Source organism: Corythoichthys intestinalis, chromosome 3, assembly GCF_030265065.1.
Source record: "Corythoichthys intestinalis isolate RoL2023-P3 chromosome 3, ASM3026506v1, whole genome shotgun sequence".
In the NCBI taxonomy this organism is placed as follows: domain Eukaryota; kingdom Metazoa; phylum Chordata; class Actinopteri; order Syngnathiformes; family Syngnathidae; genus Corythoichthys; species Corythoichthys intestinalis.
Window position 1 is genome coordinate 19,824,809 of NC_080397.1, and position 23,104 is coordinate 19,847,912.

General features: G+C 38.5%; 1 protein-coding gene across 1 annotated transcript in view; it reads left to right on the forward strand.

Moving 5' to 3' along the window:
• ipo11 (importin 11) overlaps positions 1-23,104 on the forward strand; it is a 194,575-nt gene that overhangs the window by 57,349 nt on the left and 114,122 nt on the right. Inside the window, exons 14-16 of the mRNA XM_057833064.1 lie at positions 2,472-2,519; positions 6,293-6,398; positions 20,164-20,290. Of these exons, the coding sequence (XP_057689047.1) occupies positions 2,472-2,519; positions 6,293-6,398; positions 20,164-20,290 (281 nt within the window). The remainder of the gene's footprint in view (positions 1-2,471; positions 2,520-6,292; positions 6,399-20,163; positions 20,291-23,104) is intronic.

A 23,104-nucleotide genomic window follows, 5' to 3' on the forward strand; every position in this document is an offset into this window, starting at 1 on the left:
ATGAATGTTTGATTTAACTTCTATTTAGTAGGCCAATCAAGTCAGGTTGACAGGTCATGAATTCACCAACTATGTACAGTCATGGTTGTCCCAGAATGTACACCCGCAAGTCTTTGCTCCGTTCACAGGCACAAAGGCTTGTCGGTAGAGCTTTAGGATGGCATCCATGACTTTATACAATTCACTTAAGCAGAATTTGCCAACTATATAAAGTCACGGTTGCAAATTGTCTTTGGACCATTCACAGGCGCTAAGACTTGTGGGTACACCTTCCGATTGGCAACTGTGACATCACATAGTTTGGGGAATTCATAACCTGCGTGAGTGACCTGTGAATAAAAGTGTTTAAAAAGTGAGCTCTGGTTTAATTTGGCTCTAATGAAATGGAGGCTATTCTCCCATGTAAAGTAAAATGTGCAACACAGAATATTCATTTATACTGTAGATATTGGTGTACTGTGAACAGTTGTGCTGATGCAATCTTGTCAAATGTCATGATATGTGTGCGGCTTCCAGTGTTGTCTTTTTCTATGGATACTGGGTCGAAATGGCTCTTTAAGTACCGTATTTTTCGAACTATAAGCCGCACCTGAGTATAAGTCGCACCAGCCATAAAATGCCCAACGAAAAGGGAAAAAAAAACATATAAGTCGCACCGGAGTATAAGTCGCATTTTGGGGGCATATTATCTCGATAAAATCCAACACATAGAACAGATATGTCATCTTGAAAGACAATTTGAAATAAAAATACAATAGAGAACAACATGCTGAATAAGTGTACAGTATGATAATGTTACATGATGCATGAACAACAAAATGCGAACGTGGCCGGTATGTTAACGTAACACAGCTATTAAGAGTTATTCAGCTAACTACAGCATAAAGAACAGGCTAACAAGTTTACCAAACCATCAGTGACACTCCACAACACCAACATAACATGTGGAATGATATAATAATGTGTTAATAATTTCACACATAAGTCGCTCCAGAGTATAAGTCGCACCCCCAGCCAAACTATGGGAAAAAAACAAACAAAACAAAAAAAGCGACTTATAGTCCAAAAAATACGGTAATAAAGGTCGCCGACACCTGTGCTAATTCAACTTTTGTCACAAAAATAATAGCATACTTAACAATTCATTAATTTTCAAATGGGCTATTAAGGCCATTCCAAAATTGTCTGTTTTTTCAATTTCAACAAACGCTACCTGATTTCACCTAATTGATGCAAACACTTTCTCTGTTCTGTGGAACACAGCCTTTGGGTCTCCTATATTGGATATAGTGGTCCTGGCAACTTATACATATTTTATAAGACAAAAAGCATGTAGGTTATTTCATGTTGCCATTAGTGGTATACTGTATGTAACATAGCTTTGGCAGCACCCTTGATTTCCCTTGTGACATTCATTTTCCGATTTAAAAAAAAAATTTTTTTTTGTACATTTATAACCACGCTAGTCTTCACGACTGGGTCGCACTCATACATACAGTATGCCTTTAGCCTCACGCTGGGGACAAGCTTTCTTTGTCAACATGTTTTTTTTTGTTTGTTTGGGTCTGAATTAACAGTATCATTGCAAAAGTACTTTGTTTTTGTAGGGTTTGCTTCCGGCTGCACTCTCAGGCTGCTCTCAGCTTCAAGTGACAGAGTGAAAATTGGTTCCACCAGAGCAAGAGCGACAGCAAATTATAAAATTCTATGGTTGAAGGGAGGCAGCTATTGATTTGAAATCTTGGTGCACCAAAACGAATAATAGAGGTAGAAAACATTGTGTCTAGATGTGACGGAAAAGAGATCACTGCCCAAAAATTGCAACTTCTTGTAATGTCATTTCAGAAGCCAATATTTTTTTTGTTTGCATTTTAATGTATTTATTATTATTGTTGAACGTCAGTATGTTCCCTTTAGGGAAACATTCTCAGACAATATGATTTCAACCAACACTATATTGTTGAGTGAGGTTTTTAAGACTTTTAAGACCTTTTTTTTTTTTTTTTTTATAAAATAAACCCACATTGATCAGTCATGTGCTCAATACTTACGATCACATTTGAGTGTAACATCAAGTTGGGCCAAGCGACAAACTCGGTGATTGCAAAAAGAAAAGCCTATGATGATCACTAAAGTTTGAAATGTTGATAGATGCAAATGAAGGTTTTAACAATTGTGTGAATTGTGTGGGTCTTCATTGGAAACGCAGTCTTAAGGCAAAACACTCCCGCTTTTGTCCACCGGCGTCGCTAAAATCAACTAAAACTGAAAAGTTACTAAGTGTTGCTTTAACTTTGATTAAAAAAGACAAGCAGAACATTATCAACAGTGACCTATTATTACAAAAAAATATATTCAATCACTTTATAGGCAGCATCAATTATACGTGCACAATTTTTTAGTCAAGTCTCCTGTCATCTTTTAAATGAAATGTATGTCATCTTTTAAATGTGTTGCATGTTTCGTTACAGGGCCAACCAATGTAGAAGATCCTGTTCAGTTGCTAATGAAAGACGCAGGTAAGTTAATCATCTTTCTGCTGCTCTAGATTGTACTTCCATGGAATGTCAGCGCTGCTGCTTGAAACGATTTTAGGTTTTGCGCTTGCAGAATTTTGTTTTTGTGAAAATACGTTTTGCCCTTTCAAAAGTTTAAGTGCAAACTCTGTAGCTCCCCACAAGTATGAACCTTACAACGGCAGTGCACTACTATGCACACTACTGTTAAATTGTGTTCACGCCTAAGTTTTAACTGCTAATTATTATTCATTCATATTTTTATATTCACATTCATATATAATTACCAGACCTCAGCGCTTGTCTGAAAAGGGTTTTATATACAGACGTCGTGGCTTTTTTGTGTCGGTGCTGCTACAGAACCACAATATGGGAAAAGTTGAGAAAAGGAACATGCATTGTTAAAGGTTACTAGCTTTTTGAAACTCATAAGAGACATTCATAAACATGTCAGAATGAGGAGACCTACAAATTGACTTCTTCCAAAGATTTATTTGCCTCGGTATTGTCTTTAATTGAAGTTCGGTGGGGGGAAAAAGTGCCATTTGCAGCGTTTCTGACTCCCTGACAGTTCCATTTACCTGTCTTGAATACGCCATCCCTGGCAGTGTTTCATTGATAACAATCCAAGCTCTTGCTTCAGCAGCTTCAGCCCATCTGTCTTGTCTTTCTCTTTGTGCTTGTGCTTGTGCTTGTGTCAGGATGAATGGGGGCAAATGTGACCGAGAGACGTGGAGTTGCTCAAGCTGCACTAGCCCCTTGCGTCCCACTTTTTTTTTTTTTTTTTTTAAATACCCCCGTATAGGCGTGTGCGCGCAGAGAACTGCTAACATCTAGTTTGGAGGACATTGTATTAACGACATGCTCCTTGAATAGCAAATGCCCTGCAGTCATCTGCTTCATAAATGCTTCACTGGCTGCATGATTTCACTGCTTCTATAAGGGGACGGCCCATATAGCTGCATCACAGCATTACTCGTAATTTGGCTCTACTATGATCAAATAATGATAAATTCCCATCCCACTGCAAAATTCCATCCATTTTGTCTAGTGCTTCCCTCATTAAGATAAGATAAGATGCAGCCTAGGTGAGCACACATAAGAAATTTAGATTCACGTTTTGGTGTGGTTTCAACTTTTTCAGTTTCTCTGACATAGCTCCTTGAAAAATTCTGTCCCTAAATTGCAATGTTTGGACCGGTTTAGCAGCACAATTGTCTCTTTTAGCATTAGCATGTATTTTGGTGGACCGCCGAAGCCTCTGCACATCAAGACTTAAAAGGCCACAAATTCCGCTGGCCGCTCTGCATTCGGCGTTTGTGTGGGGAGTGAAGTTTCTTGCGTACCATAAACTGGACTGCATTCAAGGCGGGCCAAGACAAATTTGACAGCTGCTACAATGATTGTGTAGAAACGCAGCCAACACGCATCAAGAGCCAACTTAAAAATAATATCCCAATAAGTACTGCTCAAACGTTGATACAATGCATAGTTTTTCATTTTAAAGTAGGCCCTTGCAGCGTCATCATTGTGATGACCGCCTTGACTCATTCATGCTGGCAGCTGACCTTTAATTGTCGTGGTACACAAATGCGCTGTTAGAGGAGAACTCTTGTTCGCATCTTATAATTTAGGTGAGCACCACTGGTAATGCCTACAATGCAAAGCCTTCAAGTTAAAACCAATAGACTTATTAGACGACAATTAAAAAGGCAATCGAGGGGCTGAATGTGAAATTAGAGCAAATTAATTGATGTTGCTAACTTGCTACACAGCAGGAGCTTTGCCTTTGTTGTGCATATTTTATTTTGGCTCAAGAAGTTAGCTGGTTACTTCATATAGTAAGGTTTTAGCTTTAGTTTTCACTTGTATTTATGTAATATGCGCGGCAGCGGTCTGTGGCCAGTGGTTGGGGTCTCTCGTTGTATAAAACTTACAATTAATGATATTCTTAAAATGGATCTTGTAGAACATTTTTTTTATTGCACATATTCTCGTTTATTAGTCTTTGTGCTCTCATCTTGGAGTTATTATACTTGTCCAAGTGAATGTTAAATTGCACTGTGGCATGTTAAAGGGAGAGACAACCATTATATCATTTACATCCCTGCAGAAAGTATCTTGTTTAATACAGTAAATTGAAAAAAACGAATTTCATTTTTCTGATGTGTAATAGTGGAGAAAAACATTAATAACATAGTTTTTCCAGGAAATGGCCACACTTAGTGCCAGCAGACTTTTCATCAGTGTCAGTCCTATTTTAGCCTGTCAAATGTGAGTAAACCAGACTGACCGTCATTCATCGTGACGCGAGTAATACCCATTGTCCCATGTGCGTCGTGGTCTCGTCTATCAGTGTTTACTGTATGCATGGGTATAACTTAACGTCACAGTCGTCACAGCAAAATTGTGTTCATTGTTTTTTTGCATTATCAGACGTCTAAGAAATTCACAAATTGTAAACTTTTGAATAATACTTTGTGCAACCTTCCTTCACAAGAACATTTATACCAGGTGTTGCCTGTGTCAATGAAATGCCGTTAAAAATATGAAATGATGTTAAGCACATCTAGGATTTGTAATGTGGTTTACTTCTATTACTTTGATGTTTTTCTTAGTTGGTTTATAGGTACAGTATCAGTATAGTTTTACATACAGTGTTGTCTGTTGGGTCCATGCTGCTGGAGCACATGCCGGCAATGTATTTCAGCCAAATTGCCTTTTCAGCTTCATTTTGACTTCGTTCACCATCTGTCGCTCATTTCTATACTACTGTTGCATTCTAGAGCTTTAATTTTGATATAAGAAATGTACATTTAGTGCATTAAATCTTGAAATTTTTATAGTTGGATGTATGAAAATTGTTTTTCTTTGGCTAATTTCCTTTATACGGAAGCGCAGAGCTGCCAATGTTAGTGAAACATTTCTCCCAGGGCTTTCCTGTTTTAACGTATTGCAAGCTCGTTTTAACACATTGCCTGCTCGTTTTAACGTATTGCCAGCTCGTATTAACGTATTGACAACTCGTTTTAATGTATTAACTTGTTTCAACCTATTGCTAACCTTGTTTTAACATATTAAGACATTCATGAATTTCAATTCAGTTTTTTTGAGACGTCATGTATTTTTTTTCTCAAACAGTGAATTAGCTTAAAGAATTTATAGATATTTTTTCTTTCAGCAAAACTGTAACAAAAGAAGGCAGTTACAGTGTGTGCAGTGTCATTTGTCCTCCACTATTTTATCGCTTAAGCCTTAAGTGAACTCAGGTTTGCTGTAGGTCAAAATATTTTTTAATGGCCAAAAAAAAAAAACGTGTCGTGATCAACCATTTTTGTTGTTGACATTCTCGTGGAATGCTTTGAGGTCACAACTGGTACCATCCGAGTGGGATAAGTCTGATTTCCCATCTTCCTCGAATGCAACATTTGTCTTGCACCTGCTGAGTACAACTGTGCATGGCCAAACCTTGAGGAACGATGGGAAAAGGTAATGTTTTTAGCATTTAGCCTTCGCCACTAACTAGTCATTGAAACCAGTTTGCCAATACATTGAAACGAGGTTGGCACTATGTTAAAACAAGGTTATCAGTATGTTAAAACGAAGTTTGCAATAGGTTAAAACGGGTTGTCAATGCGTTTAAACGAGAATGCCCCGGTAGAAATAGAAACACTGGTAGCTCTGCGCTTCCGTACCTTTAGGATTCGTGGACATGGAAAGAGGATTTATTGAATTTGCACTTACATCTTTTTTTTTTTTTTTTAATTTATCTGCAGTATACAACGCAGTGGGACTGGCTGCCTTTGAGCTATTTGACAACGTTGACTTTGACCAGTGGTTCAAGAATCAGCTTCTCGGGGAACTACAAGTCAGCGATCACAGGTGACAATTCAGTTTTAACTGTGGGGAGAAAAAAAAGTGCTTTGATACATACTCATTGGGAATTTACCCGATGAATGATTAAGATCTGTCCGAGACGGTAAACAAAAATCAAACAATGCACCCTTAGGAAGCTTTTTTGTCGGAACAAAATATAATGTGAATTCAGAAAAAGTTGGGACGCTGTACAATTTGTGTATAAAAACTGAATTCAATAATGTCAAAGTGTGAAATTTATAATGATCTCTGGACCGGGGGTCATATAAAAAAAAAGTTGTCAGATGAATCACAATTCTAAGAAGTTCTTTATGTAAAACTGGGATGCCGTGTCAGCCTTATTATGGATGCCGGTCCCTGTCACCCCACTTTGGTTTCTTTCATTTCTTCAGAATTGAAGGTAGATTAAATTTACCAATTGGTATTGCCGAGTGGCGTCTCCTAAATAGAAAACAATTGTGAATTCAATGGGGGAGGAGTTTTCTGTACTTAGCAAGGGCTCATTTTATCATCACATTTTCAGTAAGCCAGGGGGCAATAGCATGAAACAGGAACTGGTGCCCACAAAACATCTGGTTGGATTTGGCAGAACATGGCCGGTGTGATAACTAGCTGGATTAAAATTCATTGGTACCGTATATGATTCGGATAAAAAAATATATGTGCTTAGTACTAGAGGTGGGTCTTTGGGCACCTAACGATTCGATTTCGATTCAGAGACTAAGATTCGATTATAAATCAATTGTTGATGCAACCCCCCCCCCCCCCCCCCCCCCCAACTATTAGCTGCTTTTAACTCATTCACTCCCAGCCATTTTCACCAGAGCAAGGCCCTTCGCTCCCGGCCGTTTTTCTGGATTTTGACTGATTTTACAAAGCCCACAGAAAATTCTGTTCTATTGCTATATAAACATGGAACCCCCCAAAAGAAAGATTAGACTCTCTTCTTTCAGCAGAAAAAAGTAAGTTCATATCTTTTTCCATTCTTTAGAAATCAGCATTAGGAAATAGCTTAGTTTGAGCAATTTTCCAATTTCTGATGAAAAAATGGAGAAAATGAACTTTTTGTAAACGCATACATTTCAAACACAACTTTGATTTTAACAAAGCTATTTTTTGCATTAGTTACATCCCAAACATCTGAATAATGTTTTCCTTTTACAAAATACCATGAACAACCAGACAAATAGAGCTTTTGATAGCTAAGTAACAATTTATATACACATGACTACTGAGAGATGACGCTTTGTCGCCGATAGGACGCCGTTGTCGCCACGTCAGCCGTGTAAACTTTTCACTCATCATTGTCTGTCTCACAAAGATGGATTATTTTTGCGTCTCTGCGGGGTCTGCTCGGCGAGCCGCTTCACTGGGGGTCCCACTCGTTTTGCTCGGCCTTCCAGCGCCTGGCCTCCCAGGCGTCCTCTCAGTTGTTTTGTTCGGTCGGAGCGCTGGCAGTCATCATGCCGCCAGCGCTCTGACCATGCTGCTCGGCCGTTCGTTGCTGTTGAATCGGGTTGCGGTTCTTACAAAATGCGCTACTGCCCTCCAGTGGCCAGTTTTATTGCTTTAAAATGGGTTTAGAGCCTTGTTTTTTGTTTCTCAGATCGCAAGCTATAGATGGTTCTTGTAAGAAAAAAAAAAACGCAAAAGACATATAAATACGTTTTTGGGACAATGAAGCATTTAAAAATAGAACATATTTATACGTTTCTGGGAGCAAATGAGTGAATGTTTTGTACATTAGTTACAAAAATTGTACAAACATCCTCTCAGGCTTAAATAAACGACTATTTCAGTATCAAGTTAGCAATTCAAAACAGTAAATAAAATGTTCAAGTCCCCATTCTGTATCAGCAGCTTTAAACTACATTCAATTCATTTAATGTTGTGAATCAACCGTTAAAGTTGTTAAAATTGCTCTCGTTATGCCATAATTTCCCTTCTGTCTACCTTCGACATGTTAAAGTTTTAAAACTGGTTTCTTTAAATCATTTAAAATAGCTTCAAGTCAAGATTTGCTGATTTAGGAGTATTTTAGATAAAAAGTTAATTAGGTCCATTTGGAAGGGTCACTACAACAGCCTTCCAGGGAAGTCTACTGTTTTAAGATGACGGCAGTTTACTAACGCCTCAAGTGTGTCATTTCGCATCTAGTTTTCTATACATGTGCTGCTAACGCCGCCGAATCTGTCATTTCGCATCTAGTTCTTTATACATGTGATATCTACCGTAGCATTATGTGGGTTTAGTTTGTAGCGGCTGTCGGCAGCAGTCGGGTATTATTGTTTTCTTAATCTAGCGGCATGAGTTCAGTCAGAGCCGTGAGTTGAGCATTGTCATTACCCGGGTAATGACAAGCATGATGTTTACTCTCGGTCCGTTCCTCATTGCGTCCCAAAGACCGCGGCTGACTGTGTTTTAGTTCCGCTTTATTTGGTATATTTCAATAAAAGGAATTTGGTTATTGTGAATCGTTCTCGAATCTTCCACGGCCAAATCGTGAATAATCTCAGAATTGGAAATTTCGCGCACCTCTAGTGCTTACAAAACACGAAGGCCCAAAACAAGCCTGGAAATGGATATGGCCCATACATTTTAAAGCCGAGTGAAATTTGTTTCCATTTCAGCCCCATAACTTCAAAAGTGGAAAATACAGTATGAACAGAGAATCCCCTTTTAATTACAACATTCCATTGTACTTTTCAATAATGATGACGATGATGAAAATATTTCGTCAATGAACAATTTTTTCATGACAATTAAGCTTAAAACGATTAAGCTTAAAATGTGTCTTACTCTTGGGACACCAAAACATAACGAGACAAATGCCAATTTTTGTTTGATGAGGTGTGTGCCATTGTCTTATTGTTTTTGTAGTCACCCTGCATTGTAGCAGTGTTTGGTTATGTCATTCATGGGATGTGCTCCACCCTTTAAAGGAATCTTAAGCCATTCTTCTGTAAGAATACCCTCGAAGTAGACGTCTTAATTGAATCTCTAAAACTGACCATAAATGCTCAATAATGTTGTAGTCTGGGGATTTTGCCGGCCATACGAGATGCTCAACTTCATTAGAATGTTCCTCATGCCATTCTTTAACAATTATGTTCAATGATTATGCCAAAATGTTAGGTGTTTCTATTATTTTGTCCAACCCCTTTATATCTATAATAACTATTAGAACTAATAAGTATTTCTGTCAAAAAAAAACCTGATGAAAATTTAAAGGGCTGCCAAAGAAAACAATGCAACATTGCCTGTGCATTTTGAATGCAACCGTCTGAGGCTCGAACAAATGGATTCACTTTATTTCCTTTGATAACATTTTGATGTGTTGTGCTGGTTAGTTGCTGATTTTCTGTGAAAGTCTTTATAATCTTTTGTTTATTGAGAGCTATGCAACTATATCAACTTGATTTGACTTTATTTTAACTTTAGAACAATCTGAATCTTAGGACCTCCTATGTTCAGCTTCGGAGGTGCCTTGGTCACGTTTGACAACGTACATTGGGGAGAACAAGTATTTGATACACTGCCGATTTTGCTGGTTTTCCCACTTGCAAGCCATGTAGAGGTCTGTAATTTGTATCATAAGTTCTCTTCAACTGTGAGGGACAGAATCTAATACAAAAATCCAGAAAATCACATTGTATAATTTTTAAATAATAAATTTGTATTTAACTGCATCAAATTAGTATTTGATACATTACCAACTAGTAAATATTTCGGCTCTCAGTTCTTTTTTAAGAACCCCTCCTGTTCTCCACTCATTACCGGAAGTAACTGCACCTGTTTGAACTTGTTACCTGAATAAAAGACACCTGTTCACATGCTCAAACAAACAAACTCCAACCTCTCCACAATGGCCAAGACCAAAGAGCTGTGTAAGGACATCAGGGATAAAATAATAGACCTGCACAAGGCTGGGATGGGCTACAGGAATATAAGCAAGCAGATTGGTGAGAAGGTAACAACTGTTGGAGCCATTATTAGAAAATGGAAGAATTTCAAGTTGACGGTCAGTCTGCCTCGTTCTGGGGCTCCATGCAAGATCTCACCTCGTGGGGCATCACTGATCATGAGGAAGGTGAAGGATCAGCCCAGAACTACTAGGCAGGACCTGGTCAATGACTTGAAGAGAGCTGGAACCACAGTCTCGAAGAAAACCATCGGAAACACATTACGCCGTCATGGATTAAAATCCTACAGCGCACGCAAGGTCCCGCTGCTGAAGCCAGTGCATGTCCAGACACGTCTGAAGTTTGCCACTGACCATCTGGATGATCCTGAGGAGCAATGGGAGAAGGTCATGTGGTCAGATGAGACGAAAATTGAACTTCTTGGTCTAAACTCGGCTCGTCGTGTTTGGAGGATAAAGAAGGATGAGTACAACCCCAAGAACACCATCCCAACCGTGAAACATGGAGGAGGAAACATCATTTTTTGGGGCTGCTTCTCTGCCAAGGGTACAGGACGACTGCACCGTATTGAGGGGAAGATGGATGGGGCTATGTATCGCCAGATCTTGGCTGACAACCTCCTTCCTTCAATGAGAGCCCTGAAGATGGGTCGTGGCTGAGTCTTCCAGCATGACAACGACCCAAAGCACACAGCCAAGGCAACTAAAGAGTGGCTCCATAAGAAGCATCTTAAGGTCCTGGAGTGGCCTAGCCAGTCACCAGATCTGAACCCGATAGAAAATCTATGGAGGGAGCTGTGTTGCCCGGCAGCAGCCCCGAAACCTGAAGGCTCTGGAGAAGATCTGCATGGAGGAGTGGGCCACAATCTCTGCTGCAGTGTGTGCAAACCTTGTCAAGGACTACAGGAAACGTTTGGTATCTGTAATAGCAAACAAAGGTTTCTGTACCAAATATTAAGTTTGATTTTTGTGATGTATCAAATACTTATTTCATGCAATTAAATGCAAATTTATTATTTAAAAATCATACAACGTGATTTTCTGTTTTTTGTATTAGATTCCGTCCCTCACAGTTGAAGAGAACGTATGATACAAATTACAGACCTCTACATGCTTTGCAAGTGGGGAAACCAGCAAAATCGGCAGTGTATCAAATACTTGTTCTCCCCACTGTACGTGGTATTCTGTCACATTGATACATATGCATATAAACAAAATTTAGTTTAAATTTAAAAATAACTTAAAAACTTAAAAATAACTTTTTTCCCAGACATCTACAATGTTCATGATTTGCATATTTATCATTGTTATCAGACTAACTCCAGCTAATTGCCTGCTGACCTCTGTTTCGCTATTGATTCGAATCATCAGCACAGTTAGTATATACCAAATGCCTCATTAGTATCCAGCCGATATCTGGCAGGCAAAAAGCGCCTATGTCCACTCATTTACCCCCAGACTAGTGACAGAGCAGTAGGCGCAGAGATGCAGGCTCATCACACTCTCATATCAGCTGCAGGCTCAGGCAGTGAGCTGGGAGATGAGTGCATTTAAAAAAAGATGAGAAAGTTGGAGAGCGGCTGGTGTGAGTGATATGAAGAACAAAGGAGTGCCCTACAGGCACAAATGCCAGGGCAATCAAAGTACCAAGCCAGCAGCACTCCAGAAAGCAGCCACTCAGGTCGCTATGAGCACGTCAGTGAGCGGGCGTTCTGATGTCACAGTGAGACTGTTGCTCAGGTGCATCAGTTCATTTTAGTTTATTTAGCCAACGTTGGTGCTGACTCTTAAGGAGTTAGTATTCATTAACACCGCTTTTTTTTTTTTTTTAAACACTTGAATATTCCAGAAATAGTTAAAATAAATTGTTAACAATATTAAAAAGAAATCCATTTTAACAGCTTTTCTCATTCTGTAGTGGTTGGCAATCCTAGACAACTAATTACTGCAGTTTAAAATATTTTTGTCATTATGGGGGAAAATGTATTAAATTGCAATTGTAATATATGTTCAAAATGCATTTAGATTATTTTCCCAAAGCGTCAATCAGCCTACATCCTAATCAATGAAGAGGCAATTTCATATGTCATAAACCGTCTGCTGCTCTTTTTCTCTCGTGAGCTGAATCATGAATAGACTTTTTTTCAGGTTCTGCATGTTCTTTGAGTTATCTGAAGATCAAGTGCTCTGAATATGTATATTCTTCATATATATTAAAGGGGCCATTTTGAAAATAATCTTTGACGGGTTGATGAAGTCGCCCCTCCATAGCAATTAGAGGCTTATGCTAGTGCGTTCTTTTTTGTGCATCGATGTGTGTGTGCAGACTTCATACATTCACAGGGTGGCATGCGGGCTTCCCAGTGGTGTAGGTGAATATGCATTTACTGACATAGGAGGGAAAAACAACATTATCTACTGTATAGTCACTGTGTTGAGACTCACGCAAAATCCCCCATCTACTTGGCAGTATTTCAAAACAAACAATGGAGAAGTCTATTGGCCTCTGCCAACAGTCTGATTTAAAAAAGCTTTTCTGGCAGCTAGACCAGTTTTTAAATGTGCTCGTTGCTTAAAAGATGTAGTTGTAGAAGATTGAAAGCGTTACATACATATCTACCCTCAGAAAATCACTGCTTTTAGATAGTGGAACTTCCAATTGCTCCAAAGCTTGTACACATTTTTTTTCCTTCAGTTTTTGCCTTTTTGTAATGCCACCACTAAAGTACCATGTGACGTGAATGCCAAAAAGTCAAAGCATTTTAAAAAATAAATAAAGTACAATATTGCACTTTACCACAAGCGTAAACATTACTACTACTAGAAGTGGATGACCTTCTAAAATATCAGCAAGAGGTACAAGGAAAATGATAATTCAGGTAAAAGCCAACCCAACCATCACATCCAGGGATTTGCAAACCTGTCTTGCTGCATCTGAGACACATTTGCATGCTTTAACAATAAGAAGAAAACTCAATCAATTGCCACGTTTACATGGAGCCAAATATTCCAATTACAATCGGAATATTTGTTCAAACCGAATATATGTGTTCCATATAAACACCTCATTCGGAATGAACAGGCCCAAACCGAATGGAATTTCATTCCGATTCACAGGGGTGGAATATTCCTTTTCCCAAACCGATTAGAAGTAAAATTATATCATGTAAACAGGGAAGCGGAATGGTGTCTGGTTGCGTTCTTTCTGCACATGCTCCGTACTGACGTCGTGACGTCACTTTGTGACGTAAGTAACGTCACTTGCAACATGGCTTCCAAGCACAGCGCACCTAATTGGAGTCCGGCGGAAAGATTGTATTTAATTCAAACTTTAAAAGAATTGAATATAATTGCTCGCTTAGACGGGCGTAAAACGAGGAGCACTGAACTATTTAAAAAAGTTCACGAGAGGTTACACAAAGCCGTAATAGACCGGAGCGTTGACCAGATAAGAAACCGGTGGAAAACCGGCTACTACAAGGCAAAAGAGCAAAACAGCAGAAGCGGATACGACCCCTACAAACACAACAAGTGGGTTAAAGTTAAAACAGCAGCACTCCGACGATCGATCTCCATGTTTTGCAACGTGACGCTTTGTTTTGATTAATCTGCGCATGTCAGACGGCAGTTGTCAAACGTCCTTTCGGAATAAAGGCAGTCACATGTAAACGCTGGATCGGAATAGATGAAGTGACATGTAAACAGCTGATCTGAAATTTCCATTCGGAATGATTTGAATCGGTATGAATAAAAGTCAGCATGTAAACGTGGCTAATGAGGCTTTCACAGAAGGGTTGGTATCACAATCAAATTTTGGAGGAAAAAAGTACAAAGCATAGAAAAAGTTGATGCAGAGAATTGCAAGGAGGGGTGGGTTTTGAAGTTTTGAGTCTTTTGACACAGGAATAAAACATTTTGCCTGCCCACAAAACTTTCTGAATGCTGCAGAAAACCTCCAGCTGCTATGGGTCTTGCTAAACCTGTGGGCCACCATGCCCCAAACAGATGTCTGCTTGGACCAGGAGTGGGACAACGATGTGGCCAAATGCACATGCAAATGAGGGTCCAGGTGCACCATATGAAATTTGGAACTTATTCATCCACAGGATGGTCAATGTCCTAGGTTTTTTGTTCTAATCATTTTCACTGTCAGTGATGCTGCTCGTTAAAACCTACTTAGGTTTTTGCTTGAAAAACACTTTGATGAGGTTGGTTTTATCACAAACATGGTGATTGAATGATTGCCAATGCATTCATCCAAAGTACAAAGTCTGAATTAAATGTGTTGTAGGGCTGCAGCTATCGAATATTTTAGTAATCGAGTAATCAACTGAAAATTCTATCGATGAATCGAGTAATCGGATAAAACATTTTTTTTAGGTAAAGAGCAATTATAAGTATACATGAGGGAAAAAAAAACATTTAATCCAATGTTGAACCATTTTCAGTCAATCAATGTCTTTATTTTTGATGTACATTGTTGAAAACAGCCAGCAATTGCATCTCAGATGTGACTAGGGGAAAAAAATCGCTTTCACTCAAAAAACTTCTAGATCTTATATTAAAAAAAAAAAAAATTCTTGCCTAAAAATGTAATTACGCTTGATAACAAACATCACTTAAAAGCTAGGTGTTTTTCCCACGTGTTTCAATTGAATTTCCATTTGTGTCAAGCTATTTTTAAGTTCTAGTTAAGTTTTAAGTTAGTCTAAACTGTAAGTACTGATAGGATTTTGAGTTTTTGCAGTGTTCAAAATAAATGTATGATACCTGCTGTAATGGAGCACATTAGGGACCAGTGCTACTTGGTGTTTTATTCAGCAATGACTACTGAGCTAAAACTGACAGTTAGCTTTATTATGTTGTAATTTTACACCCTCATCACTCTACAGCGCTGTGTTTTTACAGATTAAGTAAAGCCTGTATGTAAGACACAACCACGCATCTACAGTGGTCATAATCAATAGAAACCTAGCCCTCCGAAGGGCTAACGTTACGTGAGCGAGTGACAGTAACATTATATTTATTAGCGCTGAGGAGTCTACTGCTTAAAGATGGCAGCTGTTTACTAACGCCATTCAGATGCGGCCGAGTCTGTCATTTTGCATCTAGTTCTAAATGCATGCGATATCTATGAGACGCATCGGACACTACCTGCTACCGCACTAGCATCATGCGGGCGTAGTTTTTAGCAACGTTGGCGTAGTTTGTAGCGGCTGTCGACTTCAGGACGGTTTGTTTTTTGTTTCTTTTATTGCTTCTTCCTCTACGCACGTGACGTCAGCGCGTTGTTCCGCATTAAAAGTAGTCCGGGCAAAACGTGATGCTTAGAGCTGGCAAAATTAAACGATTCCTCGAGGTGAATAAAATCACTCGGATCAGTTTTTTAACTCGAGTTACTCGAGTTGCTCGAATATTCGTTTCAGCTCTACTGTGTTGTAAATGTTCATGATTTCATGATTTTCATTAAATACATGTTCAAGTGCTGAGAATGTACAAAGTCGGAGAATCAGTCACTGATGAATTGCTGTCCGGAAAGGTTCTGTTAATGTTCATGTTTGGTAAAAGCGGAATAAATTAAGAAGTGAACATGGCCATCTTAAGATTTTAACTAGAAGCCCGATTGTAAAGGCAAGTCATAAGGTGAGATTTAGACATTTCTACTTGGGTAGCTTTGATTTCCTCATGTAAGGTATTCCAGAGGTCAGAGGCAGTGTTGGACGGCGTTAGAATATAACGGCATTACCAACGGCGTTATTTTCCTCAGTAGTGAGTAATCTAATTTATTACTTTTCTCATCTTGGCAACTGCGCTACCGTTGTTGAGGCGGAAAAGGCGAGCGTTACTATGCGTTACGATGTTGGTTGACTGCCGCGAAAAAGTCTGGAAAAAGACGGACTCACCGAGACGAGAGAGCAGAGCAGGAGTGGGGAGGAGGCAAGGGAGTGTGACGTCGTTGCAAACGCGATGCTACTATGCAAGGTGGCTCTAATAATACCTGACTGTAGCCGATACGCCCACATGATGCTTCGGTAAATATCACATATTTACAGAACTAGATGCAAATGACAGACACAGTGGCATTAGCAACATATTTAATAAAGAACTAGATGCGTTAATTAACAGCCGCCATCTTAAAGCAGTAGACTTCTCATGAAGGCTCTGTTGTAGAGAACTTTCCTAGCGAACCTAAGTCACTTTTAATCTAAAATGCTACTAAATCGGCAAAACTTAACTTAAATCTATCTTTAAATAATGAAACAGTTTTAAAACTTACACATGTCGAAAATAGATGGAGGGGAACTAATGCAATAACGGGAGCAATTTTAACAACTTAAACGATTAATTCACAACATTAAATGAATTCCACACATAGCAAAGGTTATGATCTAGTTATTATTATTATTGTCTTGTTATCGCAATAGCCCTGTTATCCCAAAAACCCCTTTGAACTTCAGATTGTGTGATCTTCAACATATTCCATTTTTTCAGGATTCAGAGACAAAACGTTTCCGGACATCCATTGTTTAATTTCAATTACACACACACCTCCAGAATGCTGCATTGGAGCGGGTTATGTAGTTTTAAAGGAAATGTATAGTTTGGTAGCATTAAAACAACAATGAAAAGGAATGTTGTACAGTGTACATATGGATTTATTTCGTTCCAAAACCTGGTTTTTAAGTCGAAATGGTCGTATGACAAGCGGGATTTTCCCATAAGAATACATTATCATTCGATTAATTCGTTCCACAGCCCAAAAACCTGCGCTAAATCCTTAATAAAAATACTACGGGTACAATTACTAATAGCAATTACACATAGCAAAACAAATTATAAACACAAATCGGAATAAGAATAAAAGGAAATTTTTAAAATATTTTATTGTCACCTTATAGAGACTGGCAAACAGTGGTGGGAAGAGACGGCGGGTGCATGTGTATACAGTGAGCCGTGTTCTAATTTAACAAATGCATTAAATAAGACACATGTAAAACAAATAATTCATGAAAAAATGACGCAGTGAGCCGCGTTGTCTAGCCAGTTCACTCACGCGCTCACCACGCTCATATTTTTCTATCATTTCCTTCTTAATTTCAATGGTAAGCATCACCTTTTTCCTTTTTTTTCCCCCCCTGCACTAACCTTTTTTCTGACCCATGTTGATTTGTCTCACAAGAAAATCCGCTGTGCATCCGTCTCATGGGAAAACAATGAACTTGCGACGCTGTCGTAAATCGTTGTATTTCTAGCATGTCGTCATATGTCGAAACATGTCGAGTCAAATTTTACGTCGGATTTAAAAAAGGATCACACGTCGAGGTACCACTATATTTGCAAATGATACTGCCTGGCGGCAGAATATAAATACTAAATAATGGAGGTCCAGGAACTGACCACTGTGGGACTCACATGTGACGTCACAATATTCAGAGGTTTCCGTAAATAAATTGGTTTAAAGGAGCTCTAGCAACAAGGTGTGATCAACGGTATCAAAGGTAGCGCTGAGGTTGAGCAGCAGTCGTCCCGATGGACTGTAATGCTAATAAAGAAACATTACATTTCTCTGGCGAGGGCCGTCTCAAGTCTAGTGATGAACTCAAGCGTGTTGACACATCATCATCATGATACAATGGGAGGGCAGAGCCAAATTAAAATGTCATCTTTTTTTTTTAACGAGAAAACTTACAGTATTTGTTTGTCCCAAAAATATCCATCAATAAGTGGCTTCGTTATAAAATCAATAAGGTTCAAATGGAGAGAACAAAATAGCGTCTCATAGTCCCACAATTACAGTAAATATTATCAAGGCTATGTTGACTTTATATATCCATTGTACATGCACTTGCGGTAATGTGCAATAAATGATCATTTGGCCCGCTCAGCCATTATGATTGCATTAAATGCCCTAACATGCCCATTAAAAGATCTCTTTTTATTAAGGGTGTAACGGTACATGTATTTGTATTGAACCGTTTCGGTTCGGGGTCCTCGGTTTGGAACGGAGGCGTACCGAACGAGTTTCTAACGTAATGTAACCCTTACTTTTTGAGGCTGTGAGTCGATCGGGTTACAGTTTCTTTGTGTAGATTATATTTACTCCGTCTTCTCTACTATAATGAGGACCAACACGGTAAGACAGTTAAGAAACGTCAACGGCGCGACAACGTGGCCGCCGCGAGAACGCATTGAAACGCGGGCGTTAAAGTCAATCAGCCAATGCACACCAGTTGCAGTGCGGCCGCGTGCTAGACACGTCCCAGAAGCGGCTCAACGCGACGCACGAGAACGGCAGAGTTGATTATTTGATGCGAGACCCGGCCCCTCTGCGTCAATACTACTACCAGTAGCTAGGATCGGACCGGAAGTCACTCGTGTAAAAATACGGTGGATCCGGTCGATTTTCAAACTAATATGCAATCGTAACCTACTTTTTGAGTCCATCAGATCTCTTGAGTGGTAGATCGGGGCACAGTAGACTTGTCTTTGTTGATTTACTGTTGTCTTCTCTGCTATAATAATAACCAACACGGCTCCGTGTTCAATACAAAATCCTCCTACCACAACAAAACAAGTAGGAACTAATATTCACATAGGAACTAAAGTTATACAACATAAAATATACAATATAAATGAATACTACATCACATTTATAAAATATAATCATATAATAAATTAAATAATAAAAATAATACACACATCCTGCTTACACAATTAAATTTATTAATTTCTGTATGGCACTTTAACTTGAGAAAATCCACCAATAAAGCTTTTGAAAACCGTTCATTAGAAAAAAAATCTTTCATCGAAGCATTGCATTTGTAAAATACATGTTAAAATCTTTGTCATTGGGGTTGCTTTTCTCTTTAGCACCAGACTTCTTTTTTCTTCTTTCTTTCATAAAGAAAGCTGACCAATACGCTGGGTCTGAAAGGCAAATTTTTGTAGGATTATCTTTAAATACCCACTACTTTTTGAGCAGAATTTTAGCTTTGTATAGGCTAATGTTCCTATTGTTGAAAGCACTAACGTGTTTAATAAACAACTAGCACATTTATATTTTGCATTTTGTTTTCTTACTGTACCGAAAATGAAACGAACCGTGATCTCAAAACCGAGGTACGTACCGAACCGAGATTTTTGTGTACCGTTACACCCCTACTTTTTATGGTATTTATTATTTATTGTGTATTTGATCCTAAATATGGTTGGCGGACAAGCAAGTTGCCATTGCCTGGGGCCCGGCCAATAAAGGCACCCCCCCCAAGTGTGTAATTTTATTTGGTAAATATTGTTATACTTGTGTAGCGCTGTTCCACCTTTCAAGGCTCTTTACACTGTCTCGCCATCCACCTACTGGTGACACAGCACCAGGAGCAAATGGGGTTCAGTATCTTGCTCAACGATGCTTATACGAGTTCAGCAGGGCAGAGAATCGAACCCACAACCTCTGGGTTGGGGGACTACTACACTACCACTGAGCCAATCTTTGAATTAATCTATTTTTTACTATTAAATGTTTTTCAATTAAAATGTTTTATATATGTGGTCTTCCAACTTTATTTTTTTTATGTGACCTTGTACATTGTTTAACTTCTTATTGTGCATTTTTATGCGAGAACCGTGCATGGGTGGGATGAGGGCCCTAGGGATTTCTTGTTCCGAGCCCTAAGAGACCCTAGGAACAGCACTGGGTAAAAATGGATATCTGGCATAAAGACAGTGTTAAAAATGATGTGTATCACTTACAGTCATGGACCATAATACACAAAAGCCTAAAATTGTTTCTTTTTGCTTTACAAGTCGATGTATAAAATGCGATTACTACAATTCCGTTGTTCTCTACAGGTACAAGCTGATTCGACGAAGAGTCATTTGGCTAATAGGCCAGTGGATATCAGTCAAATTTAGATCTGACCTTCGCCCTTTGCTCTACGAGGTCATCCTCAGTCTCATGCAGGATTCTGACTTGGTGGTAAGTCCTTCTACAGAAATCCAGCCTGACATCAAGCGAAACAGTTCCGTTTGACACTCCTTAGTCCAATTTCCATTATAAAGTCTTGAATAGAATTTTGCCTAGTTATTGCATGTGATTAAGGCGGGATGTGCTCTATATGGTGTTTTACTTAAACTGAGCAAAAAGTACCACGCATCCACAAAGTTGTCACCAATATTATTAATCTACAGATATCGCAACCAAATTAAGTTTTCATGTTAATGTAATGGACAATTTATTTGCAAAACAAATTCTAGCTCTATTTCACACAAGTAAACTACAGTATATAAAATCTCAAACAAAACATGAAAAATTGAATGGATCAAAAATAATATAAATGATAATTGCTGTCCCAGAGATGAGACAAATATTTACTAGAGATGTCCCGATTGATCGGGTCCGATCACGTCATTTTCAAAGTATCGGAATCGGCAAAAAAATATCGGACATGCCTTTTTAAAATATATATATATATTTTAAATAAATTGTTTTCTAATTGTATTTAAACTTACAGACAAAATGTCTTACACTCATCCAGAGTCTTTAGTTTTGGCTTAAACTAGGGCTATCAAATTTATCGTATTAACGGTGGTAATAACTTTTAAATATTTGACGCAATTAATGCATGCGCTGCACTACCCACTCACGCATTGTCGCGTCCAATCTATAATGGCACGTTTTACGTATACATAGAGTTAAAAGGCAACGTTAAATGAGTAGAGAGAATTTTGGCAGCCTTTGAAACTTTTTTTAATTGGCTAAAGCCTTACAATCCCTCTCTCAACAATCAGAAATATCGTGGGAAGCAATGTGGGGAAGAAAGGTAGTAGTTGATCTTTTTCTTAACACCCTATTTTAATTCCCAACGCAGAGAAGATATATCAATTGGTACCACTATGCACGGTCATGGTTGCACTTCCCATCATGCATTTGGGCAGAAGTTAAATGGCTACAGTATCATTTACTGAAAGCTCAACAAATACACTAGATGGTAATATTTAGTCACAATATACAAGGTCACATTTATCCTTTAAGAATTACAAGTTTTTCTATCCGTGGATCCCTCTCACAGAAAGAATGTTAATAATGTAAATGCCATCTTGAGGATTTATTGTCATAATAAACCAATACAGTACTTATGTACTGTATGTTGAATGTATATGTTCTTCCGAGTTTTATTCATTTTTTTCTTAATGGATTGCCAAAATGTATATGATCGGGAAAAATTATCGGGAATGATTAGAATTGAATCGGGAGCTAAAAAAAAGCAATCGGATCGGGAAATATCGGGATCGGCAGATACTCAAACTAAAACGATCGGGATTGGATTGGGAGCAAAAAAACATGATCGGAACAACCATAATATTTACCCTTACCAATTCTAATGGATTCTTTCCTGTTTGTGAACATGTTTGTCGCATAGTTTAGTTAGTCTTTAAGACAACTAGGAAAACCTAAAACTTAAAAAAGGCCACATTGGTTGAGTTGATTTATTTTTCAGGAATTTCCAATGCTAATTCCTTGTTTACTAAGACATGGCATTTTTTAGCACAAGTAGTCCATTCACATAAATGCATTGGCTCATTAGTTGTGCACTTGATTAAATCTTCTGCATTATGTGACAGAAATAATCACTTACAGTGCACTATTGAGCTGCATCTTGCATATGAGTCTTATTTAATTACCTCCCAAAGTTTGTTTTCATGATGTAATCATAACATCGCTGTGTATGGTGATTGCAATATTTAAACATACATTTTAAGATTATACTAATAAGGGAAATGAGAGCACAACTTTTATGAATTCTATGTGCCCATGAATGTTGCTTGGGGAAGAATTTGCAATGACATGAGTGAGCCAAAATATGTTAGCCCTTCCACTGAAACTAGTCACTTATCACTAGTCACGTAGTCAAAAATTGAATACGATAATTAGTAGGGGTCTGACAAAATATCGAAATGGTGATTGTATCACAAAAGGTTATCGAAATGCTCCTGCCAAGAATCGAGATATCGTTTTCAAAAGGTGTCAATGTCTAAACAAAAAAAATAAAAAGGAACCAACAAGTTGCTACCAAAATATTCCACCATAATAGTGTCTCAGTTAACTCTAAGGCTGCACTGACGGTGCATGACGCCAAATCAATTTAGACTGGGAACGTTCGTTCATTTGAAACCAGAGCATTCAGTCATTCTGTCCGATTTTCAGGGCATTTACAGGTCATTTCCTGTTGAGTTTGAGTCACAGCCTATTCATTTGGGTGATTCCCAGGTCACATCCTGTTCTGTTACTGAAAATAAACAGGAATTGACCCGTAAAATACCCTAAAATCAACGGGAAATAACTGAAAATCAACCGGTAAATGACCTTAAATAGCCCAAAATTACCTCATTGCCTAGAAATGGCTGCCACTGACGGCCATAGACGTTCAATCCGTTTTAAGTGGGAGGGATGGCAGCGAATGAACGAATTCATTCGCTGCCACCCTCCCAGTTCAAATGGATTGGACGTCTTCTTGTAATAAACTCATTCTAATTCACAGCAGAAGCTTGTTTTTCTGTTTTTTAGTTGTTTGTAGAATATTCTAGAATGATTTCCTGACCAGTGTCTCGATAATGGTTGTATCGCCATATCGTCAGACCATCGCTATCGTGAGCTTTGTATCGCAAATCGTATCGTATCGTGAGGTACCGAGAGTTTCCCCACTCCTAATAATTACATTTGTGGCTAGTCTGTGCTTTTGGTGCGTTTTCAAAACTGCAAAGATATTTCAAATTCGATTAGATTTGACGA